The sequence below is a fragment of the Scylla paramamosain genome, unplaced genomic scaffold (assembly GCF_035594125.1).
Source record: "Scylla paramamosain isolate STU-SP2022 unplaced genomic scaffold, ASM3559412v1 Contig53, whole genome shotgun sequence".
NCBI lineage: Eukaryota > Metazoa > Arthropoda > Malacostraca > Decapoda > Portunidae > Scylla > Scylla paramamosain.
Genome location: NW_026973718.1, coordinates 79714 through 99127, shown reverse-complemented (window position 1 = coordinate 99127; position 19414 = coordinate 79714). Strand labels below are relative to the sequence as shown.

Here is a 19414-nt window from a genome sequence, read left to right as displayed (position 1 = left end):
CTTGACAAGCTTGCTCCTCGTTGTAGGTCAGTTCAGCGTGGAGCATTTTGACTCCTAATACTTGACTCACCGTACTCATCATGTCTTCCCCTTGACAAGCCTGCTCCTCGCTGTAGGTCAGTTCAGCGTGGAGCATTTTGACTCCTAATACTTGACTCACCGTATCATCATCAACCTGTGTCCTGTACTTTGTGTGTCAGCTTTCACATCTTTGAGTCGTGCATCTGATACACTCTTCAGTATTCACCTGCACCCATTCAACCTCGCTACATCCATGCAGGACAGAACAAAACGAAGCCTGTCCATTTTCTGTGTTCATTCTTTAATATAGGCACTGTACAAGATGCACTGTTATGTAATGCTCTGTGTGTGTGTGTGTGAGGGGCTGTGGGGAGTCACTGTGGGTTTGTAAACATGCTGTGGGGGACATGCTGTGGGGCTGTGGAGAGAGAGAGAGAGAGAGAGAGAGAGAGAGAGAGAGAGAGAGAGAGAGAGAGAGAGAGAGAGAGAGAGAGAGAGAGAGAGAGAGAGAGAGAAGAGAGAGAGGCTTGAATGAATGTGTGAAGAGAAGCAGATGTTGCTGAGTGTTGCTCATCACAGGAGAGGTGTTGCTGAGTGTTGCTGATGCAGGGGAGAGGTGTTACTCAGTGTTGCTCATCACAGGAGAGGTTTTGTTCATTGCAGGTGTGGGAAGACAGCATGTTGAAGCAAGACGGTCACTGTGGAGTGGACAGCTGCACCACCACCACCACCACCACCAATGGATTCTTTCACTACTGCTGCTGTTCGTCTCCTCCCAGCACAGCACCTGACTCTGGGGTCCTGCCACGGTGGTGCTGCCTCCTGTGGTGTGAAGGGAGACATTTCTACCCTCCTTACATCCCAGACACATGCATGGACTTCTGTCTTGGTAATTCACTACAGCAAACCCAACATTACCCAATTTAAATCTTATCGGAAGATTTAAGATATTTTAACGGCTGAAAATCTGCTCTTGAATTTTGTGTCCAACTCCAACCGGGTCCTTTAAGTGGACGGGTCTCCAGTCTGTAGTGAGAATGCCACTCCACCCAGATCTGTGAAGGAGAGGAGGAGTCAGTTGGTGATGAGAAGAACAACACTAGTAACAAGATGTAGTGATGCAAGCCACTTTGATATTAATGAGAGAAAACAAGGCAGTATTTTTTTTATATATGTAGGAGTGACACTGGCCAAGGACAACAAAAATCCAATAAAAAAATGTCCACTGAAATGGCAGTCCCATAAAAGGGTAAAAGCAGTGGTCAAAAATTGATGAATAAGTGTCTTGAAACCTCCCTCTTGAAGGAGTTCAAGTCATAGGAAGTGGAAATACAGAAGCAGGCAGGGAGTTCCAGAGTTTACCAGAGAAAGAGATGAATGATTGAGAATACTGGTTAACTCTTGCGTTAGAGAGGTGGACAGAATAGGGGCGAGATAAAGAAGAAAGTGTTGTGCAGCGAGGCATGCAGTTAGCAAGATCAGAAGAGCAGTTAGCATGAAAATAGCAGTAGAAGACAGCTAGAGATGCAACACTGCGGCGGTGAGAGAGAGGCTAAAGACAGTTAGAGGAGAGGAGTTGATGAGATGAAAAGCTTTTCATTCCACCCTGATGATGAGAGTAAGATGATGTAAAAATAGGGTGAGCTAAGAAGTAGTGGATTCATTGTAGAAAGGGTTTGCTGTAGTAATTCATGAGCGTTCCAGTCTCTTCGTTAAGTTGTGTCTACAGTTTGCACAGTTATTATCTCACTTTGAACTATTTCCTAACACGTGTATTGAATGTTGTCTCTCTAATACAACCAGAACATCGCTCGGCCAGCCTTGTCGCCCATGACAGTGTGACGCTCTGTTGGGTCATGGCTTGGTAACAGGCGACAGAGAGTGCTAATAAACGGCTCGAAATCCGAGTGGGGTCATGTCATTAGTGGGGTGCCACAGGGATCAGTATTAGGGCCATTATTATTTCTTTTATATATCAATGACTTGGATAGTGGAATTAGTAGCGATGTTAGTAAATTTGCGGATGACACAAAGATAGGTAGATTAATTAGGTCAGAAGCGGATGCCATCGCCTTGCAGACAGACTTAGATAGAATGAATGAATGGACGGATAGATGGCAAATGCAATTTAATATCAATAAATGCAAAGTGCTTAGCGTAGGTAGAGGAAACCCACACAATAGGTACACATTAAACACCCAAACTCTGGTAGGTACAGGGTACGAGAAAGATTTAGGAGTTATAGTTAGCTCTGAACTCCGTCTAGGGAAACAATGCATAGAAGCCAGAAACAAGACAAATAGGGTACTAGGATTCATTTTTAGGAGTGCTAAAAGTAGAAGGCCGGAAGTAATATTAAAGTTATACTTGGCGCTGGTCAGACCTCATCTAGACTACGCTGTGCAGTTCTGGTCCCCACATTACAGGAAAGATATAGGTCTATTAGAATCAGTACAGAGGAGAATGACTAAAAGGATACAGGGGATGAGGAGTATTCCTTACGAAGCGAGGTTGAAGCGGTTAAATTTACATTCTCTAGAGAGACGTAGGTTAAGAGGGGACCTGATAGAAGTCTTTAAGTGGTATAAGGGTTATAACAAAGGAGATGTAAGCAAAATTCTTAGGATCAGCAACCAGGGTAGAACAAGAAATAACGGGTTCAAGCTTGAAAAATTTAGGTTTAGGAAGGAGATAGGAAAAAATTGGTTCTCAAATAGAGTGGTAGATGAGTGGAACGGACTCAGTAATCATGTAGTTAGTGCTAGGACACTAGAGAGCTTTAAGAGAAGATTAGACAAGTTTATGGATGGGGATAACAGATGGAAATAGGTAGGAGTGTTTCATACAGGGACTGCCACGTGTAAGCCTGCTCGCTTCTTGCAGCTTCCCTTATTTCTTATGTTCTTATGTTCTTATGAATCGACACTGGCATTGTATAATTTTTTGTAGTGTCGAGTACAATAATTTCGGATTAGTGATGATTATAGATAGAGTTTCTTTATAGCGGTAAGTTCGATAATTACAGAATAGTTTACCACTTCCAACGTAATCGCAGAATAATTCCTCTTGGAAGTTGATAATCTGCGTATAGTGTCGTACAATAATCACACACCAGTTCCTTTAGGTAAACTATTTGTTATATTGGCTAATATGATAATTATAGAATGGTCACTCAACAATGTTTCCACTAGGACGAACAACCCCACTCGCTTATGAAACCTCAGTTCCATGGTATAGCAGGTCGACGTTTTACTTAAAGAATATCCACACCTTTCCAGTTTTGGATGCTAACCGGGGTAACTCAATCATTTTTTAAGACTGAATAACATTATGCTTGTGGCGCTTCCTGGCTTTCCACTTTCCCTTACATATCCAGTCACGCGGCAATTTCAAAATACACGTTAGAATATTTTCGCGAACGGTGAGTTTATTTGACGGTTTAAAATTGTTTGGATTTCTCTCTTACTTGAATCACGGTTGGTAAAATAAAGTGAGGATGTTGTGAAAGAACAAGAAAAGAATGTTCACTCGTGCAATTGTGGGGCGTGTGGAGGCACCTGGCAGCTCCCCTATTCCCCTTCCTTTAGTCTCCACCTCACGTAGTCACTGCTGCAGACGATGGGAGACGGCAGAGTTCATGCTTACAAACCACAATGTAGTTTTATAACATGCTTTCAATATGAACCGTACTGTTTTCAGTAAAGTAAAGGAGCAAATGATAGTATACTAAATAATATAGTACGTGTTCACTAACAAACTTAGGTACCTTATTCCCATCACACACACACACACACACACACGATTGTTAGCATACATCATATGGAAGAACATCTAAGGGCCGTATTGTTAAATCTCTTCGTATCACCACTACCTAATCTACTCACCAAAACACCAGTACATGTTCCTCGCTTGGCACCACCCAGATGGATCACCGGGCAGTGTTGGTGTCCTTCAGCTGACACACACGAGCGTTCACTGGGGCTGAGCTCTCCCAACTAACCCTGCCATGACCCTCAGCCTGCACCTCGCCTGTCACCTTTCCCCCCCTCCCCCCCGCCAGCCATTCTATTCGGGTAAGGCACATGACAAGAATAGCAAGGAGATGAAGTATCAAGAGACTTGTAAGGTCCAGCACCCAGGCCGAGAAATCTTAAGTCATCATGAATTGGCGGATGTATTTACTTATCAATTCACTTAATATTATTATTATTATTATTATTATTATTATTATTATCATTATTATTATTATTATCATTATTATTACTTCGAGGGATGGAACACCGTATGAGGAGGTAAAGCCTACCTTAATGATATCGAAATACCTCTATCGTATCACCACGCTCCCTACACCATTCCAGTGACTAGCTTTTTTTTTTTTTTTTTTCAGTCCCTGGATCATCCTAGTCACTCTTCTTTGCACAGCCACAACTGTACACCGTAATGTAAGAGAGGCCTTATCAAAGCACTAAATGCACTGTTTTATAGGCCGCAGACTTGTAGTATCACTTTGTTTTCTCTCTCTCGAAGATTTAGCTATCTCCCTGGCCTTTAAGCTGCTGTTATATATTGTGCATCCCTCTCTCTCTCTCTCTCTCTCTCTCTCTCTCTCTCTCTCTCTCTCTCTCTCTCTCTCTCTCTCTCTCTCTCTTACTTCTTACGTAGAGAACGCTACCTCATTGATATCGAATATCATTTCACACTTTTCTGTCCAATCATACTTTCTATCCAGTCCTGTCTTATCTTCGTAATTTGGTGTCATTCGCAAATTTACTGACGTCACTACTTACTAGTAATTCCGGAATATAATGATGCTAATAATGGAGGAGGAGGTGAGAAGAAACACAAGTGCTGGGAGGATAGTTTATTCCCGACTAGCTTCGCACAAGCTTCTTCAGGGGAACTAGTCGGGAATAAACTCACCTCCCAACACTTGTATTTCTTCTCACCTCCTCCTCCAGCTTGTCGGAATGTCTGAACAACAACAACAATAATAATAATAATAATAACAACAACAATAATAATAATAATAATAATAACAATAATTATAATAATAATAAGAAGAAGAAGAACAATAATAATAATAATAATAATAACAATAATTATAATAATAATAATAATAAGAAGAAGAAGAAGAAGCAGAAGAATAATAATAAGAAGAAGAAGAAGAAAAAAAAAAGAAAAAGAAGAAGAAGCAGAAGAATAAGAATAAGAAGAAGAAGAAAAAGAAAAAAAAAGAAAAAAAAGAAGCAGAATAATAATAATAATAAGAAGAAGAAGAAAAAAAGAAAAAAAAGAAGAAGCAGAAGAAGAAGAAGAAGAAGAAGAAGAAAAAGAAGAAGCGGAAGAACAAAAAACAAGAAGAAGAAGAAGAAAAAAAAAAAAAGAAGAAAAAGAAGAAAAAGAAGATGATGATGAAGAAGAAGAAAAAAAAAAATAAATAAATAAACAAATGAAAATAACAATGAATTCAAGGACATTAGTTACTCATATAACTTCTAAGATTTGTTCTAGAGCAAACATAAAGTGACCTGAAAAAAATAAATAAATGCAGCAGCTCAGTGATCCAAGACGGAGGGCAGTCCGATGTGCTACTGACAGACTGCGAAATTACTTCCACACACGAGCAGACAAAATGTGAACAAACTTGTAACTTTAAAACTTTTTTCCCTAAACCCTTGAAACAGCTATTCTTTGTCAAATGAACGGTTGCCACTCAACACTGAAGAACCAGTGCCAGGACCTGCTGAAGCTGTCGGTGGTGTTCCCAGTTTTTACAAGTCTATCAAGACGGCTGCCATTCCTACGATGCTCACTCTGAGCCTGAAAGAAAGAAAAGGAACAAACGCAGAAGGAAAACCTTGGAAGTAATATAAAGCGATATATGGAAGAAACAAAGATGTAAATATTTGCCATCATGCTTACCACGTCATCAATATTCTCCTAATTATTATAAATTCTTGTTATAGTTAGAATAATGTTGGAAGAGAGATTTATAGTTACAATAATGCTGGAAGAGAGAATTAATAAGAAGCAGCTACAAGGAGCCAGTAGGCTAGTAGTAGTAGTGACAATGTGCATATAAAGTATACACACTACAATCAATTTCCAATTATTTATTTTATTTATTTTTTCTTAAGCCCCAGTTAAATCTGCACACACACGTGCACTCTCTTTTTTTATGCTGCTGCTGCTTCACTTTCTTCTTCTTCTTAAAGCCACACCTTCCTGTTATGGCAAAACAGCCCCTCCAAACAAACCTTCCACACACCGTGCCTTCTCTCTCCTCACCCTTCACGCCCCAAACCTGCGATCCCTTCCTCACCATCTCTCTTCACTCAATCTACAAATGTCTTGTCGCACCGATGAGGATCACAATAAGGATTTAATTTTAAAATCGTTTTATACGATAAAAAGTTTGTTTACCCCAACGTCCAGCTCTCGTAGCAGGAGGGGGTGAGGATCGCACAGACCAGGGCGAGGTTCCCCAAGTGGGACTCAGCCCAGCAGTATGCCTGCACCAGGGCAGAGTCGGCCGCTGCCAGGGACGACTGATAGTTTAGGGACTAAATTATCAGTTCAGGGAGTCACGAGGCAAGCCACCAGGGAACAGCAAAACTAGAATAAACTAAGAGAAAATCTGACGCATCCTCACACAATAGACACGATGGACGTCATCCACTTCGTGAAGGGCGTCCTTCAGTGAAAACACAGAACATTGGAAAGGAGACCGTCAAATGAAAAGAATGAGTACTCCTGAACCACAGCACCTCAGTGGAGGGAGAATGATATTGGAAGTCAATTCTGCGGAACGGGCCGGTGTCCACCACCACCACCTGTCCTGCAGGATAGGTATCCACCGCCACGACCATCACCTGTCCTGCAGGGCGGGTATACACCGCCACCACCTGTCCTGTAGGACGGATATCCACCGCCATGACCATCACCTGTCCTGCAGGACGGGTATCCACCGCCACCACCTGTCCTGTAGGACGGGTATCCACCGCCACCACCTGTCCTGTAGGACGGGTATCCACCGCCACCACCTGACCTGTAGGACGGGTATCCACCGCCATCACTTGTCCTGTAGGACGGGTATAAACCGCGACGACCATCACCTGTCGTGCTGCACGAGTATCCACCGCCATGAACATCACCTGTACTGCAGGACGGGTATCCACCGCCACCATCTGTCCTTGTAGGACGTGTATTCACCGCCACCACCTGTCCTGTACGAAGGGTATCTAGCGCCACCACTGTCCTGCAGAGCGGGTATCCACCGCCACCGCCTGCCCTGCAGGACGAGTATCCACCGCCACCACCTGTCATGCTGGACGGGTATTCACCGCCACTACCTGTCATGCTGGAAGGTTATCCACGGCCACCACCTGTCCTGCGGGACGGGTATTCACTGCCATCACCTGCCCTGCTGGACTGGTATTCAATGCCATCACCTGTCCTGCTAGACGGGTATCCACCGCCATGACCACCACCTGTCCAGCTGGACGGGCATCCACCGCCACGACCTGTCCTGCTGGATGGGTATCCACTGCCACCACCTGTCCTGCTGGACGGGTATCTATTGCCACCATCTGTCCTGCAGGGCGGCGGGTACCCACCATACCCGCCGCCATGACCATCACCTATCCTGCTGGACGGATATCCACCGCCATGACTGCCACCTGTCCTGCTTGATGGGTATCCCCCGCCACCACTTGTCCTACTAGACGGGTATCCACCGCCATGACCATCACCTGTCGTGCTGGACGGGTATCCACCGCCACCACTTGTCCTGCTGGACGAGTGTCCACCGCCAGACCATCACCTGTCCTGCTGGATGGGTATCTACCGCCATAAACATCACCTGTCCCGCTGAACGGGTATCCACCGCCACCACCTGTCCTGCAGGGCGGGTATCCACCGCCGTGACTATCACCTGTCCTGCTGGACGGATATCCACAGCGACCACCTGTCCTGAAGGCCGGGTATCCACCGCTATGACCATCACCTGTCCTGCTGGACGGGTATCCACCGCCACCACCTGTCCTGCAGGGCGGGTATCCATTACCACCACCTATCCTGCTGGACAGGAATCCACCGCCACCACCTGTCTTGCTGGACGGGTATCCACCGCCACCACCTGTCCTGCTGGATGGGTATTCACCGCCACTACCTGTCATGCTGGAAGGTTATTCACGGCCACCACCTGTCCTGCGGGACGGGTATTCACTGCCATCACCTGTCCTGCTGGGCTGGTATTCAATGCCATCAACTGTCCTGCTAGACGGGTATCCACCGCCATGACCACCACCTGTCCAGCTGGACGGGCATCCACCGCCACCACCTGTCCTGCTGGACGGGTATCCACTGCCACCACCTGTCCTGCTGGACGGGTATCTATTGCCACCATCTGTCCTGCAGGGCGGGTATCCACCATACCCGCCGCCATGACCATCACCTATCCTGCTGGACGGGTATCCACCGCCATGACTGCCACCTGTCCTGCTGGACGGGTATCCACCGCCATGACTACCACTTGTCCTGCTGGACGGGTATCCACCGCCACCACCTGTCCTGCAGGGCGGGTATCCACCGCCACGACAATCATCTATCTTGCTGGAAGGGTATTCACTGCCATGACTACCACCTGTCCTGCTGGATGGGTATCCACCGCCACCACCTGTCCTACTGGATGGTTGTGCAAAGCCACCACCTGTCTTGCTTGACGGGTATCCACCGCCATGACTACCACCTGTCCTGCTAAACGGGTATCCGCCGCCACCACTTGTCCTTCTGGACGAGTATCCACCGCCATGACCATCACCTGTCCTGCTGGACGGGTATCCACCGCCATGACTACCACTTGTCCTGCTGGACGGGTATCCACCGCCACCACCTGTCCTGCAGGGCGGGTATCCACCGCCACGACAATCATCTATCTTGCTGGAAGGGTATTCACCGTCATGACTACCACCTGTCCTGCTGGATGGGTATCCACCGCCACCACCTGTCCTACTGGATGGTTGTGCAAAGCCACCACCTGTCTTGCTTGCCGGGTATCCACCGCCATGACTACCACCTGTCCTGCTAAACGGGTATCCGCCGCCACCACTTGTCCTTCTGGACGGGTATCCACCGCCATGACCATCACCTGTCCTGCTGGATGGGTATCCACCGCCATGACCATCACCTGTCCTGCTGAACTGGTATCCACCGCCACGACCTGTCCTGCAGGGCGGGTATCCACCGCCATGACCATCACCTGTCCTGCTGGACAGGAATCCACCGCCACCACCTGTCCTGCTGGATGGGTATCCATCGCCATGACCATCACCTGTCCTCCTGGACAGTCATCCACCGCCACCACCTGTCCTGCTGGACGGGTATCCACTGCCACCACCTGTCCTGCTGGACGGGTATCCTTTGCCACCACCTGTCCTGCAGACCGGGTATCCACCGCCATGACCATCAACTGTCCTGCTGGACAGGAATCCACCGCCACCACCTGTCCTGCTGGACGGGTATCCACCGCCACCGCCTGTCCTGCAGGACGAGTATCCACCGCCACCACCTGTCCTGCTGGACGGGTATTCACCGCCACCACCTGTCCTGCTTGACGGGTATTCACAGCCACCACCTGTCTTGCTGGACGTGTATCCACCGCCATGACCATCACCTGTCGTGCTGGACGGGTATCCACCGCTACCACCTGTCCTGCAGGGCCGGTATCCATTACCACCACCTATCCTGCTGGACAGGAATCCAACGCCACCACCTGTCTTGCTGGACGGGTATCCACCGCCACCACCTGCCCTGCTGGATGGGTATTCACCGCCACTACCTGTCATGCTGGAAGGTTATTCACGGCCACCACCTGTCCTGCGGGACGGGTATTCACTGCCATCACCTGTCCTGCTGGACTGGTATTCAATGCCATCACCTGTCCAACTGGGCTGGTATTCAATGCCATCACCTGTCCTGCTAGACGGGTATCCACCGCCATAACCACCATCTGTCCAGCTGGACGGGCATCCACCGCCACCACCTGTCCTGCTGGACGGGTATCCACTGCCACCACCTGTCCTGCTGGACGGGTATCTATTGCCACCATGTGTCATTCAGGGCGGGTATCCACCATACCCGCCGCCATGACCATCACCTATCCTGCTGGACGGGTATCCACGGCCATGACTGCCACCTGTCCTGCTGGACGGATATCCACCGCCATGACTACCACCTGTCCTGCTGGACGGGAATCCACCGCCACCACCTGTTCTGCAGGGCGGGTATCCACCGCCACGACCATCATCTATCTTGCTGGAAGGGTATTCACCGCCATGACTACCACCTATCCTTCTGGATGGGTATCCCCCGCCACCACCTGTCCTGCTGGATGGTTATGCAGAGCCACCACTTGTCTTGCTGGACGGGTATCCACCGCCATGACTATCACTTGTCCTGCTGAACAGGTATCCGCCGCCACCACTTGTCCTTCTGGACGGGTAGCCACCGCCATGACCATCACCTGTCGTGCTGGACGGGTATCCACCGCCACCACTTGTCCTGCTGGACGAGTGTCCACCGCCATGACCATCACCTGTCCTGCTGGATGGGTATCCACCGCCATGACCATCACCTGTCTTGCTGAACGGGTATCCACCGCCACGACCTGTCCTACAGGGCGGGTATCCATCGCCATGACCATCACGTGTCCTGCTGGACGGGTATCCACCGCCACCACCTGTCCTGCAGGGCTGGTATCCATTACCACCACCTATCCTGCTGGACAGGAATCCACCGCCACCACCTGTCTTGCTGGATGGGTATCCACCGCCATGACCATCACCTGTCCTCCTGGACAGTCATCCACCGTCCTGCTGGACGGGTATCCACTGCCACCACCTGTCCTGCTGGACGGGTATCCTTTGCCACCACCTGTCCTGCAGGCCGGGTATCCACCGCCATGACCATCACCTGTCCTGCTGGACGGATATCCACCGCCACCGCCTGTCCTGCAGGACGAGTATCCACCGCCACCACCTGTCCTGCTGGACGGGTATTCACCTCCACTACCTGTCCTGCGGGAAGGTTATCCACGGCCACCACCTGTCCTGCGGTACAGGTATTCACTGCCATCGCCTGGACGAGTATTCACTGTCATCACCTGGACGGGTATCCACCGCCATGACCATCACCTGTCCTGCTGGACGGGCATCCACCGCTACCACCTGTCCTGCTGGACGGGTATTCACTGCCACCACCTGTCCTGCTGGACGGGTATCCACTGCCACCACCTGTCCTGCTGGACGGGTATCCATTGCCACCACCTGTCCTGCAGGCCGGGTATCCACCGCCATGACCATCACCTATCCTGCTGGACGGGTATCCACCGCCACCACCTGTCCTGCTTGACGGGTATTCACCGCCACCACCTGTCCTGCTTGACGGGTATTCACAGCCACCTCCTGTCTTGCTGGACGGGTATCCACCGCCATGACTACCACCTGTCCTGCTGGACGGGTATCCGCCGCCACCGCTTTTCCTGCTGGACGAGTATCCACCGCCATGATCATCACCTGTCCTGCTGGACGGGTATCAACCGCCATGACCATCACATGTCCTGCTGAACGGGTATCCACCGCCACCACCTGTCCTGCAGGGCGGGTATCTAGCGCCTTGACCATCACCTGTCATGCTGGACGGGTATCCACCGCCACCACCTGTCCTGCTGGACGTGTATCCACCACCATGACCATCACCTGTCCTGCTGGACGGTTATCTACCGCCACCACTGTCCTGCAGAGCGGGTATCCACCGCCACCGCCTGTCCTGCAGGACGAGTATTCACCGCAACCATCTGTTCTGCAGGGCGGGTATCCACCGCTATGACTATCACTTGTCTTGTTGAACGGGTATCCACCGCCACCACCTATCCTGCTGGACGGGTATCCACCGCCATTACCATCACCTGTCCTGCTGGACGGGTATCCACCGCCACCACCTGTCCTGCTGGACGGGTATCCACCGCCATTACCATCACCTGTCCTGCTGGACGGGTATCCACCGCCACCACCTGTCCTGCTGGACGGGTATCTACTACCACCACCTGTCCTGTGGACGGGTATCTACTGCCACCACCTGCCCTGCTGGATGGGTATCCACTGCCACCACCTGTCCTTCAGGACAGGTATCCACCGCCATGACTACCACCTTTTCTGCAGGACCGGTATCCATCACCATCAATACATCCCAACACCACACCGCCACGCTACCTCCCACCCAGTCCAGTCACGATTGAACCGAAATATTTCTAGAATTCCGAGTGATAAAAAAAAGTCTATTGCAATATTTTTCTTGTATAGTTTAAATCATCATTCTCTCTCTCTCTCTCTCTCTCTCTCTCTCTCTCTCTCTCTCTCTCTCTCTCTCTCTCTCTCTCTCTCTCTCTCTCTCTTTCTCTCTTGCTTTGAACTTTCGCTTCTCAGGCTCCGGTTCACTCACGGTTCAAGTTCCAGCCAAGGCGAGGACAGAATGCCAGGTGTGTGCGCTGCAGGATCCGAATCCAGCGTCCTCCGTCAGATGAGACTATGCGTGCGGTGCGTGGAGGGAGATAAAGGGAGGGTGTCGTGAGGTACAGGTAAGTAAACAACTCAAGTACACTACTGTGGCACTGATGAAATAGTGACGCGACCGACAAAAAATATTAGAACAGTACTATCCAAATAGTTATGATTTCAAAAGGTATAGCGAACAACTTTTTTTAATTATAAATTCTTATTTGCAAGAAATCAAGTATATAAAAAGACCTGAATAAAAGGACTTACTAACATCATAAGAAACGTATCATTAAATTTTGCCTTAATAGTCAAATTTCGTTCTACATGAAGTGTGGACGTACTTACCGTAAGTCTTCATGTTGGAAGAAAGGCTGAAAACCCGGGAAGTTAATTTTTGTGTAGTCTCTTGAACAGCTTCACTTGACACTGACTCTTCCGGTCCATCACACTCCGCTTTCCTGGAACATTCTTCGTCTACATTTACCATTACGGAATCATGATCATTTTGCTTTAAGTCTTCTGATTTATGATCTCGACCACTACAAACTTCATTCTGGTCTACTGTCTGTTCTTTTCTTAAATCTGAGTCGCAATCACTGTCGACGTGGTGCCGCGACTTGGCTTTTGGCTCCTTGACATTGCCGTCCCCACAACCTTCAGCATCACACCTGCCAGCCTCACCTCTGTCATCCGTGACCTGAGTCTCCTCGTCCTGCTTCTCCTGCTTGAAGTGAACGAATTCTAACGATATGTCAGATTTGGTAGACTTGACTTCCCCATTAACTTCCCAATGTTGCTTGCCCTGATTTTTCCAGAGCTTCGTCTCCCACTCGAGGGCTGTAGAGATAATTGGCACATGTAGGCTCACCTGCCAGTGTTCTCTGAAAGTTAAGAGAGGACTCATGGTTATAAACAATTGTCTAATGTAATCTATCAGTGCTTGAAAAGACATTTTACAGAAAACTTTTTTTCGAAACAAATGAAGTATTGGCACCTTCAAACACATGACTGCAAACCTACCCAGTGTGTGGCGTGACGGTGAGGTTCAGGAGACGCCGACGCTTCCCCGGCATCAGCGAGTCCACAGATACGCCAAAGATGGATTCAGAGAACTGAGTGCGCACCACCACGCCCCGTCCTGCCTCGGTTCCGGCTGCGTCTCGCTCTATACGAGGTATAAACAATCCTTTTAATTCGTTGCCTCAAGGTATATCATAGACTCCTTTATAAAGAAATCTATGGTTGCATCTTTTAGAAAGGAAAATTACGACTCCGACTATAGCAATGACTTTCATATTTTATGCAATTTTTATTTCTTCCTTTTTCTTTTTCTTTTTTTTCCCATCCTAACATTAAATTTAACCGAAAAAAATCTTAACTAACGGTCATATCTTGCGCAGTGCTATTTAATTTTGATTTGAGATAATGAAAAGCAATATAGGTTTGCAGAGGATCTAAACCACCAAATAATAATAATAATAATAATAATAATAATAATAATAATAATGATAATAATAGTAATAATAATAATAATAATAATAACAATAATTCCCTGTTTAATAAAAATGTATACGTACACTCAATACACTGCGAGGCCCATCAGCTCCACCTCTTCACACACACACACACACACACACACACTTACACACCTTGGTCAAGCTGAGGCGGCGCGGGGTCACCACTGGAGGCCTTGCCGCGCTCTTCCTCACCGCCTCTCAACCACAGCCGCCACCACTGCCCCGCCTGGCCCTCATGCCCGCTGGCCAGGCTGAGGGTGGTCCTGGGAGCCGCCATGAACAGCATCTAGAGGAAGGAATAGTGTGACCTCATCTCTTTTATTTCAAAGTGGCATGACAAGAATTTTGTATGTTTTTTTTTTCTATAGGAATGATGAAGCAATGGTAGTATGTAATATATGAAGATAATAATGAGATGCAAATGTTAAAGATCAGATTTCTATTGCTGTGGTACTTTGTAAGCAGAAACTATGGATATTTAAATAGTTTTTTTTTTTTTTTTTGCCTTTTGCAAGTCTTCCTCACTTATACGCATTAAAAGAAAATAATGAATAAATATATTAATAAACTACCAAATAAAAATAAATATAGGAAGACAAGGCAACAGATAAAACTAAACATGACATACAGGAAAAATAAAAAAAAATAAAGACAAAACAATATATATATATATATATATATATATATATATATATATATATATATATATATATATATATATATATATATATATATATATATATATATATATATATATATATATATATATATATATATATATATATATATATATATATTATATATATATATATATATATATATATATATATATATATATATATATATATATATATATATATATATATATATATATATATATATATATATATATATATATATATATATATATATATATATATATATATATATATATATATAATAAAAATATAACAAGAAAATCTATAAGGTAATATTCTCACGCTCTCTCACCTCTTCCTCGGGGTGCCACGCTACGCTCACCAACTCCTCAGCTGATCCAACGCCCCCCACATGCTGGTACCTCTGCGCCACGACTTTGAGCGCATCACCTGTGTAGCCACCTGTCACCTGGAGGACGCGACCTGAGTAATTCCCGGTGACATTGCATCCACAGTTAGTCAGGTCAGTCTGTGAACAACGACATCTTACATTAGGCGAGTGGGAGGAGGTGTGTGTGTGTGTGTGTGTGTGTGTGTGTGTGATTTATTCCAGCAGGTGTTCATCTTGAGTCTTAAATTGAAAAAAACGTCATTAAATTTAGTTAGTGTGATTGTTGGGTCCGAAACATAATGATACGTTGGTGGGTTTATTCGGGGTTCAATTGAGTTACTCAGATGTTCGGGGTTTTGGGGTTTCACACTGTGTATTTTTAATCTGTGTCGAAGCCAATGAAATAAATAGCAGGTGTGGTACACTTTAGTTCTGCTCCAGCTGTCTTAGGACTCACACGTTTTATTCCCTGTCCTACTCGCCTAATACACATTGCTAGCAAGGATGGCTCAGAGTTTAACAGGTTATGGGCCCAGGAACAGACTGTATTTTGACGGTGATGAGCGCAAGTACGAGTTATGGGAAGTGAAGTTTTTGGGCTACATGCGGCTACAGAAACTGCATAATGTGATTGATCCTCCTGCATCAAGTACGACTGCTGCAGACGTTACCAAAAATGCCGAGGCATTTGCGGAGTTGATTCAGTTCCTGGATGACCGTAGTCTATCCCTTGTGATGCGTGATGCGAAGGACGATGGACGTGAGGCACTGAGGATTTTACGGGAACACTACTTATCGAAAGGTAAACCCAAGGTCATATCACTGTACACGGAGCTCACAACGTTGCTTAAGGGAGAAAACGAGAGTGTTACAGACTATGTGATTCGAGCCGAGACGGCGGCAACTGCACTTAAAACGTCTGGTGAAACTATTAGTGACAGCTTGTTGGTGGCAATGGTGCTTAAGGGTTTACCTACGGAATTCAAGCCATTTATGACTGTAATTACACAAAGAGAAAAGGCATTGACATTTGCTGAGTTCAAGGTGTCTCTCAGAAGTTTCGAGGAGACAGAAGTCGTGCGGCGACAAAAGTGACAGTGACAGAGTGATGAGGATAGAGTCTCGTAAATTCAGTGGTACGTGTTTCAAGTGCGGTCTTCAGGGTCACAAATCGGTCGACTGCCGTGTCTCTAGACCGAACCAGACTTTAAGAAGATGGTGTGAGAACTGCAGGAATAACTCCCACGATACGAAGTTTTGTTGGAAGAGTTCGGGGGGTAACAGTGGTAAAGACTCTGCCAGGAACGTAAAAGATTATAGTGATGATTATGACAGTCAGAGCCACAGTTTTGTGTTTAAAGTGGGGCTTCGGAGATCAGAGACTGAATCATGTGTTGTGGTTAACAAGTTAATGGTGGACTGTGGTGCAACTACTCATATAATCAATGATGACTCCAAATTTGTGTGCTTTGACAAGCAATTTGATCCTGAGAGACATTTTATTGAACTAGCTGATGGTAGTAGAACAAATAATCTGGTTAAAAAGAAGGGTGATGCCTGTGTTACCCTTGTAGACTCTTGTGGTAATGTTCATACAGCAATTCTGGAAAATGCTCTCTATGTACCTTCCTTCAAGCAAGATATTTTCTCGGTTCAAGCTGCCACTGAGAAGGGTGCATCAATCGAGTTTAAACCAAATTCTGCAGAGTTAACATCTACAAACGGTACAAAGTTTGACATAGTTAAGCATGGTAGACTGTATTTCTTAAACAATACTGTGTGTTCAAATAGGGCGTCCTATACATTGAGACAGTGGCATGAAATTCTCGGTCATTGTAATGTGAGTGATATTTTGAAACTTGAAGGTGTAGTGAACGGGATGAAAATTAGTGACAAAAAGGACTTTGATTGTGGCATTTGTGTTAAAGGGAAAATGACTCAGTTTTCTAAACTGACAAGCTGATGAGCGTTCAAAAGCTAAACTAGATATGGTACACTGTGACCTAGCTGGTCCCATTGATCCTGTTGCCAAGGACGGTTTTAAGTATGCACTCAGTTTTGTTGATGATTACTCCGGTCTTATCATGATATACTTCCTCAAATATAAGTGTGACACCTTACAGGCAACTAAGCATTTCATAGCAGACATTTCTCCCTATGGCTCGGTGAAATGTCTCAGAAGTGATGAAGGTACGGAATTTACTTCTAATGCATTCGCAGATTTACTCGTGGAAAATAAAATCAAGCATGAAATGTCTTCTCCCTACTCACCTCACCAAAATGGTACCGCTGAAAGAGGCTGGCGTACTCTTTTTGAAATGGCCAGATGTTTACTAATAGAGTCTGGTCTGCCAAAGTTTCTGTGGACGTATGCCGTTATGGCCTCTGCTTACATTAGAAACAGATGTTATAACCTTAGGATTAAGAAGACTCCATTCGAGGCTTTTGCAGGTAAAAAGCCAAATATTAGTAATATGCACATTTTTGGTTCTGTATGTTATGCCTATGTACAACAGAAGAAAAAACTTGGTGCCCCGAGTGAGGATGGAATTTTTGTAGGCTATGATAAGTCTAGTCCAGCATACCTTGTATATTTTCCAAAGACTGGTACAGTAAGGAAAGTTGGATGCGTCAAATTTACCAGGCCTAGCGTAGATGTAAGTTCAGATGTAGCATGGGGTAGTGAATGTGACTGCAACACGTAGTACTGACACTGAAGCTAGCCCAGAAGTTGGTAACCAAACAGAGGACAGTGTGTGTTTAAGGCGGTCAGAAAGAGTAAAACGTAAACCCATATATTTTGGTGACTGTATTGTTGGTGATGAAATGGATGAGGCTTTGGATAGTATTGTGAATTGTACTGTTGACTATTGCTATAAACTAGCCAGTGTACCTTATACATATCAAGATGCTATTGCATCTCCTGATTCTGATAAATGGCGAGAAGCTATGGAATTGGAAATGAAAGCTCTAAAGGATAATGAGACTTTTGAGCTTACTACTTTGCCTGAAGGTAGAAAAGCTGTGGGAAGTAGGTGGGTATATGACCTGAAGTTTAACTCTAACAATGAGACAAAGTACAAGGCTCGTTTTGTTGCTAAGGGTTACTCTCAGGAGGCAGGTATAGATTATCACGAAACATTTTCCCCAACTACTAGGATCACATCTGTAAGAACTTTAATGCAGTTGGCTGTACAACATGACCTGGTTGTTCATCAAATGGATGTAAAAACTGCCTACTTAAATGCACCTATTGATTGTGAAATTTATGTTGAACAACCCAAGGGTTTCTGTGTGGAGGGTAATGGTGGCGAGAAGTTGGTGTACAAATTAAAGAAATCCTTGTATGGTCTCAAACAAAGTGGTAGAAATTGGAGTTCACTGTTGCACTCGTATTTGGTTGACCTAAGTTTAACTCAGTCATTTGCTGACCCATGTCTTTATACCAGAATTACTGATGATGAGGTAACCAATATATTAGTTTGGGTTGATGACATAATAATTGCGGCCAGCAGTGATGCAAAATTGAAGAACATGAAGGAAAGTCTGGGTGATAAATTTAGGATGAAAGATCTAGGCAAAATTTCCTGGTATCTAGGTATACAGTTTGTGTGTGATGATAATGTAATTAAAATGAATCAAACTAAATATGTGGAAAAGATCCTTGAGAAATTTGGTATGCAACATTGTAAACCTGCCTATATTCCTTGTAACATGGATGTGAACAAAGTATGTATTAGTTCTAGTGAATCAAAACTGGCTGATATCAATATGTATAGAGGATTAGTTGGAAGTCTGATCTATGTAATGACATGTACTATACACTGTGATAACCAAGGTGCCATAAAATTAGTTGAAAACCCTGTCCAGCATCAGAGATCAAAGCACATAGATATTAGATACCATTTTATTAGGATAGAGGTTCAGAGAGGTGTAGTGCAACTTAACTATGTACCATCTGATCAAAATATTGCTGATATGTTCACTAAACCTGTACCTAAAGTAAAGCTTTGTGATTTCAGTAAAGTTATTATGGGTGTGTAGATAGTTAAAACAGGAGTGTGTATTGATTTAATGTGTGTTGTATTGTATATACCCATCATTAGTTTCAGTGGGGGTGTTGGGTCCGAAACATAATGATACGTTGGTGGGTTTATTCGGGGTTCAATTGAGTTACTCAGATGTTCGGGGTTTTGGGGTTTCACACTGTGTATTTTTAATCTGTGTCGAAGCCAATGAAATAAATAGCAGGTGTGGTACACTTTAGTTCTGCTCCAGCTGTCTTAGGACTCA

The 19414-nt window shown here is 45.7% G+C and overlaps 1 protein-coding gene across 1 annotated transcript; it reads right to left on the bottom strand.

The window, feature by feature from the left end:
• Positions 1 to 301: 301 nt before the first annotated feature.
• On the bottom strand, positions 302 to 15320 carry LOC135098269 (uncharacterized). The gene is made up of 6 exons (XM_064000541.1): positions 15083 to 15320; positions 14225 to 14378; positions 13596 to 13740; positions 12921 to 13456; positions 12520 to 12603; positions 302 to 1076 (listed from the first exon to the last, which is right to left on the bottom strand). The coding sequence occupies exons 2-6, from the start codon at positions 14376 to 14378 to the stop codon at positions 1027 to 1029; spliced, it is 969 nt and encodes a 322-aa protein (XP_063856611.1). The 5' UTR covers positions 15083 to 15320; the 3' UTR covers positions 302 to 1026.
• Between the last annotated feature and the right edge of the window lie 4094 nt (positions 15321 to 19414).

Excerpts from the sequence above, each read along its gene's own strand:
- LOC135098269 (XM_064000541.1), bottom strand. The coding sequence starts at position 14,378 with ATGCTGTTCATGGCGGCTCCCAGGACCACCCTCAGCCTGGCCAGCGGG. Across the intron at positions 13,457-13,595 it reads ACCGTCACGCCACACACTGG|AGAACACTGGCAGGTGAGCC; the intron begins GTAGGTTTGCAG and ends CTTAACTTTCAG. Across the intron at positions 12,604-12,920 it reads TTCCAACATGAAGACTTACG|TCTCATCTGACGGAGGACGC; the intron begins GTAAGTACGTCC and ends CCGCACGCATAG.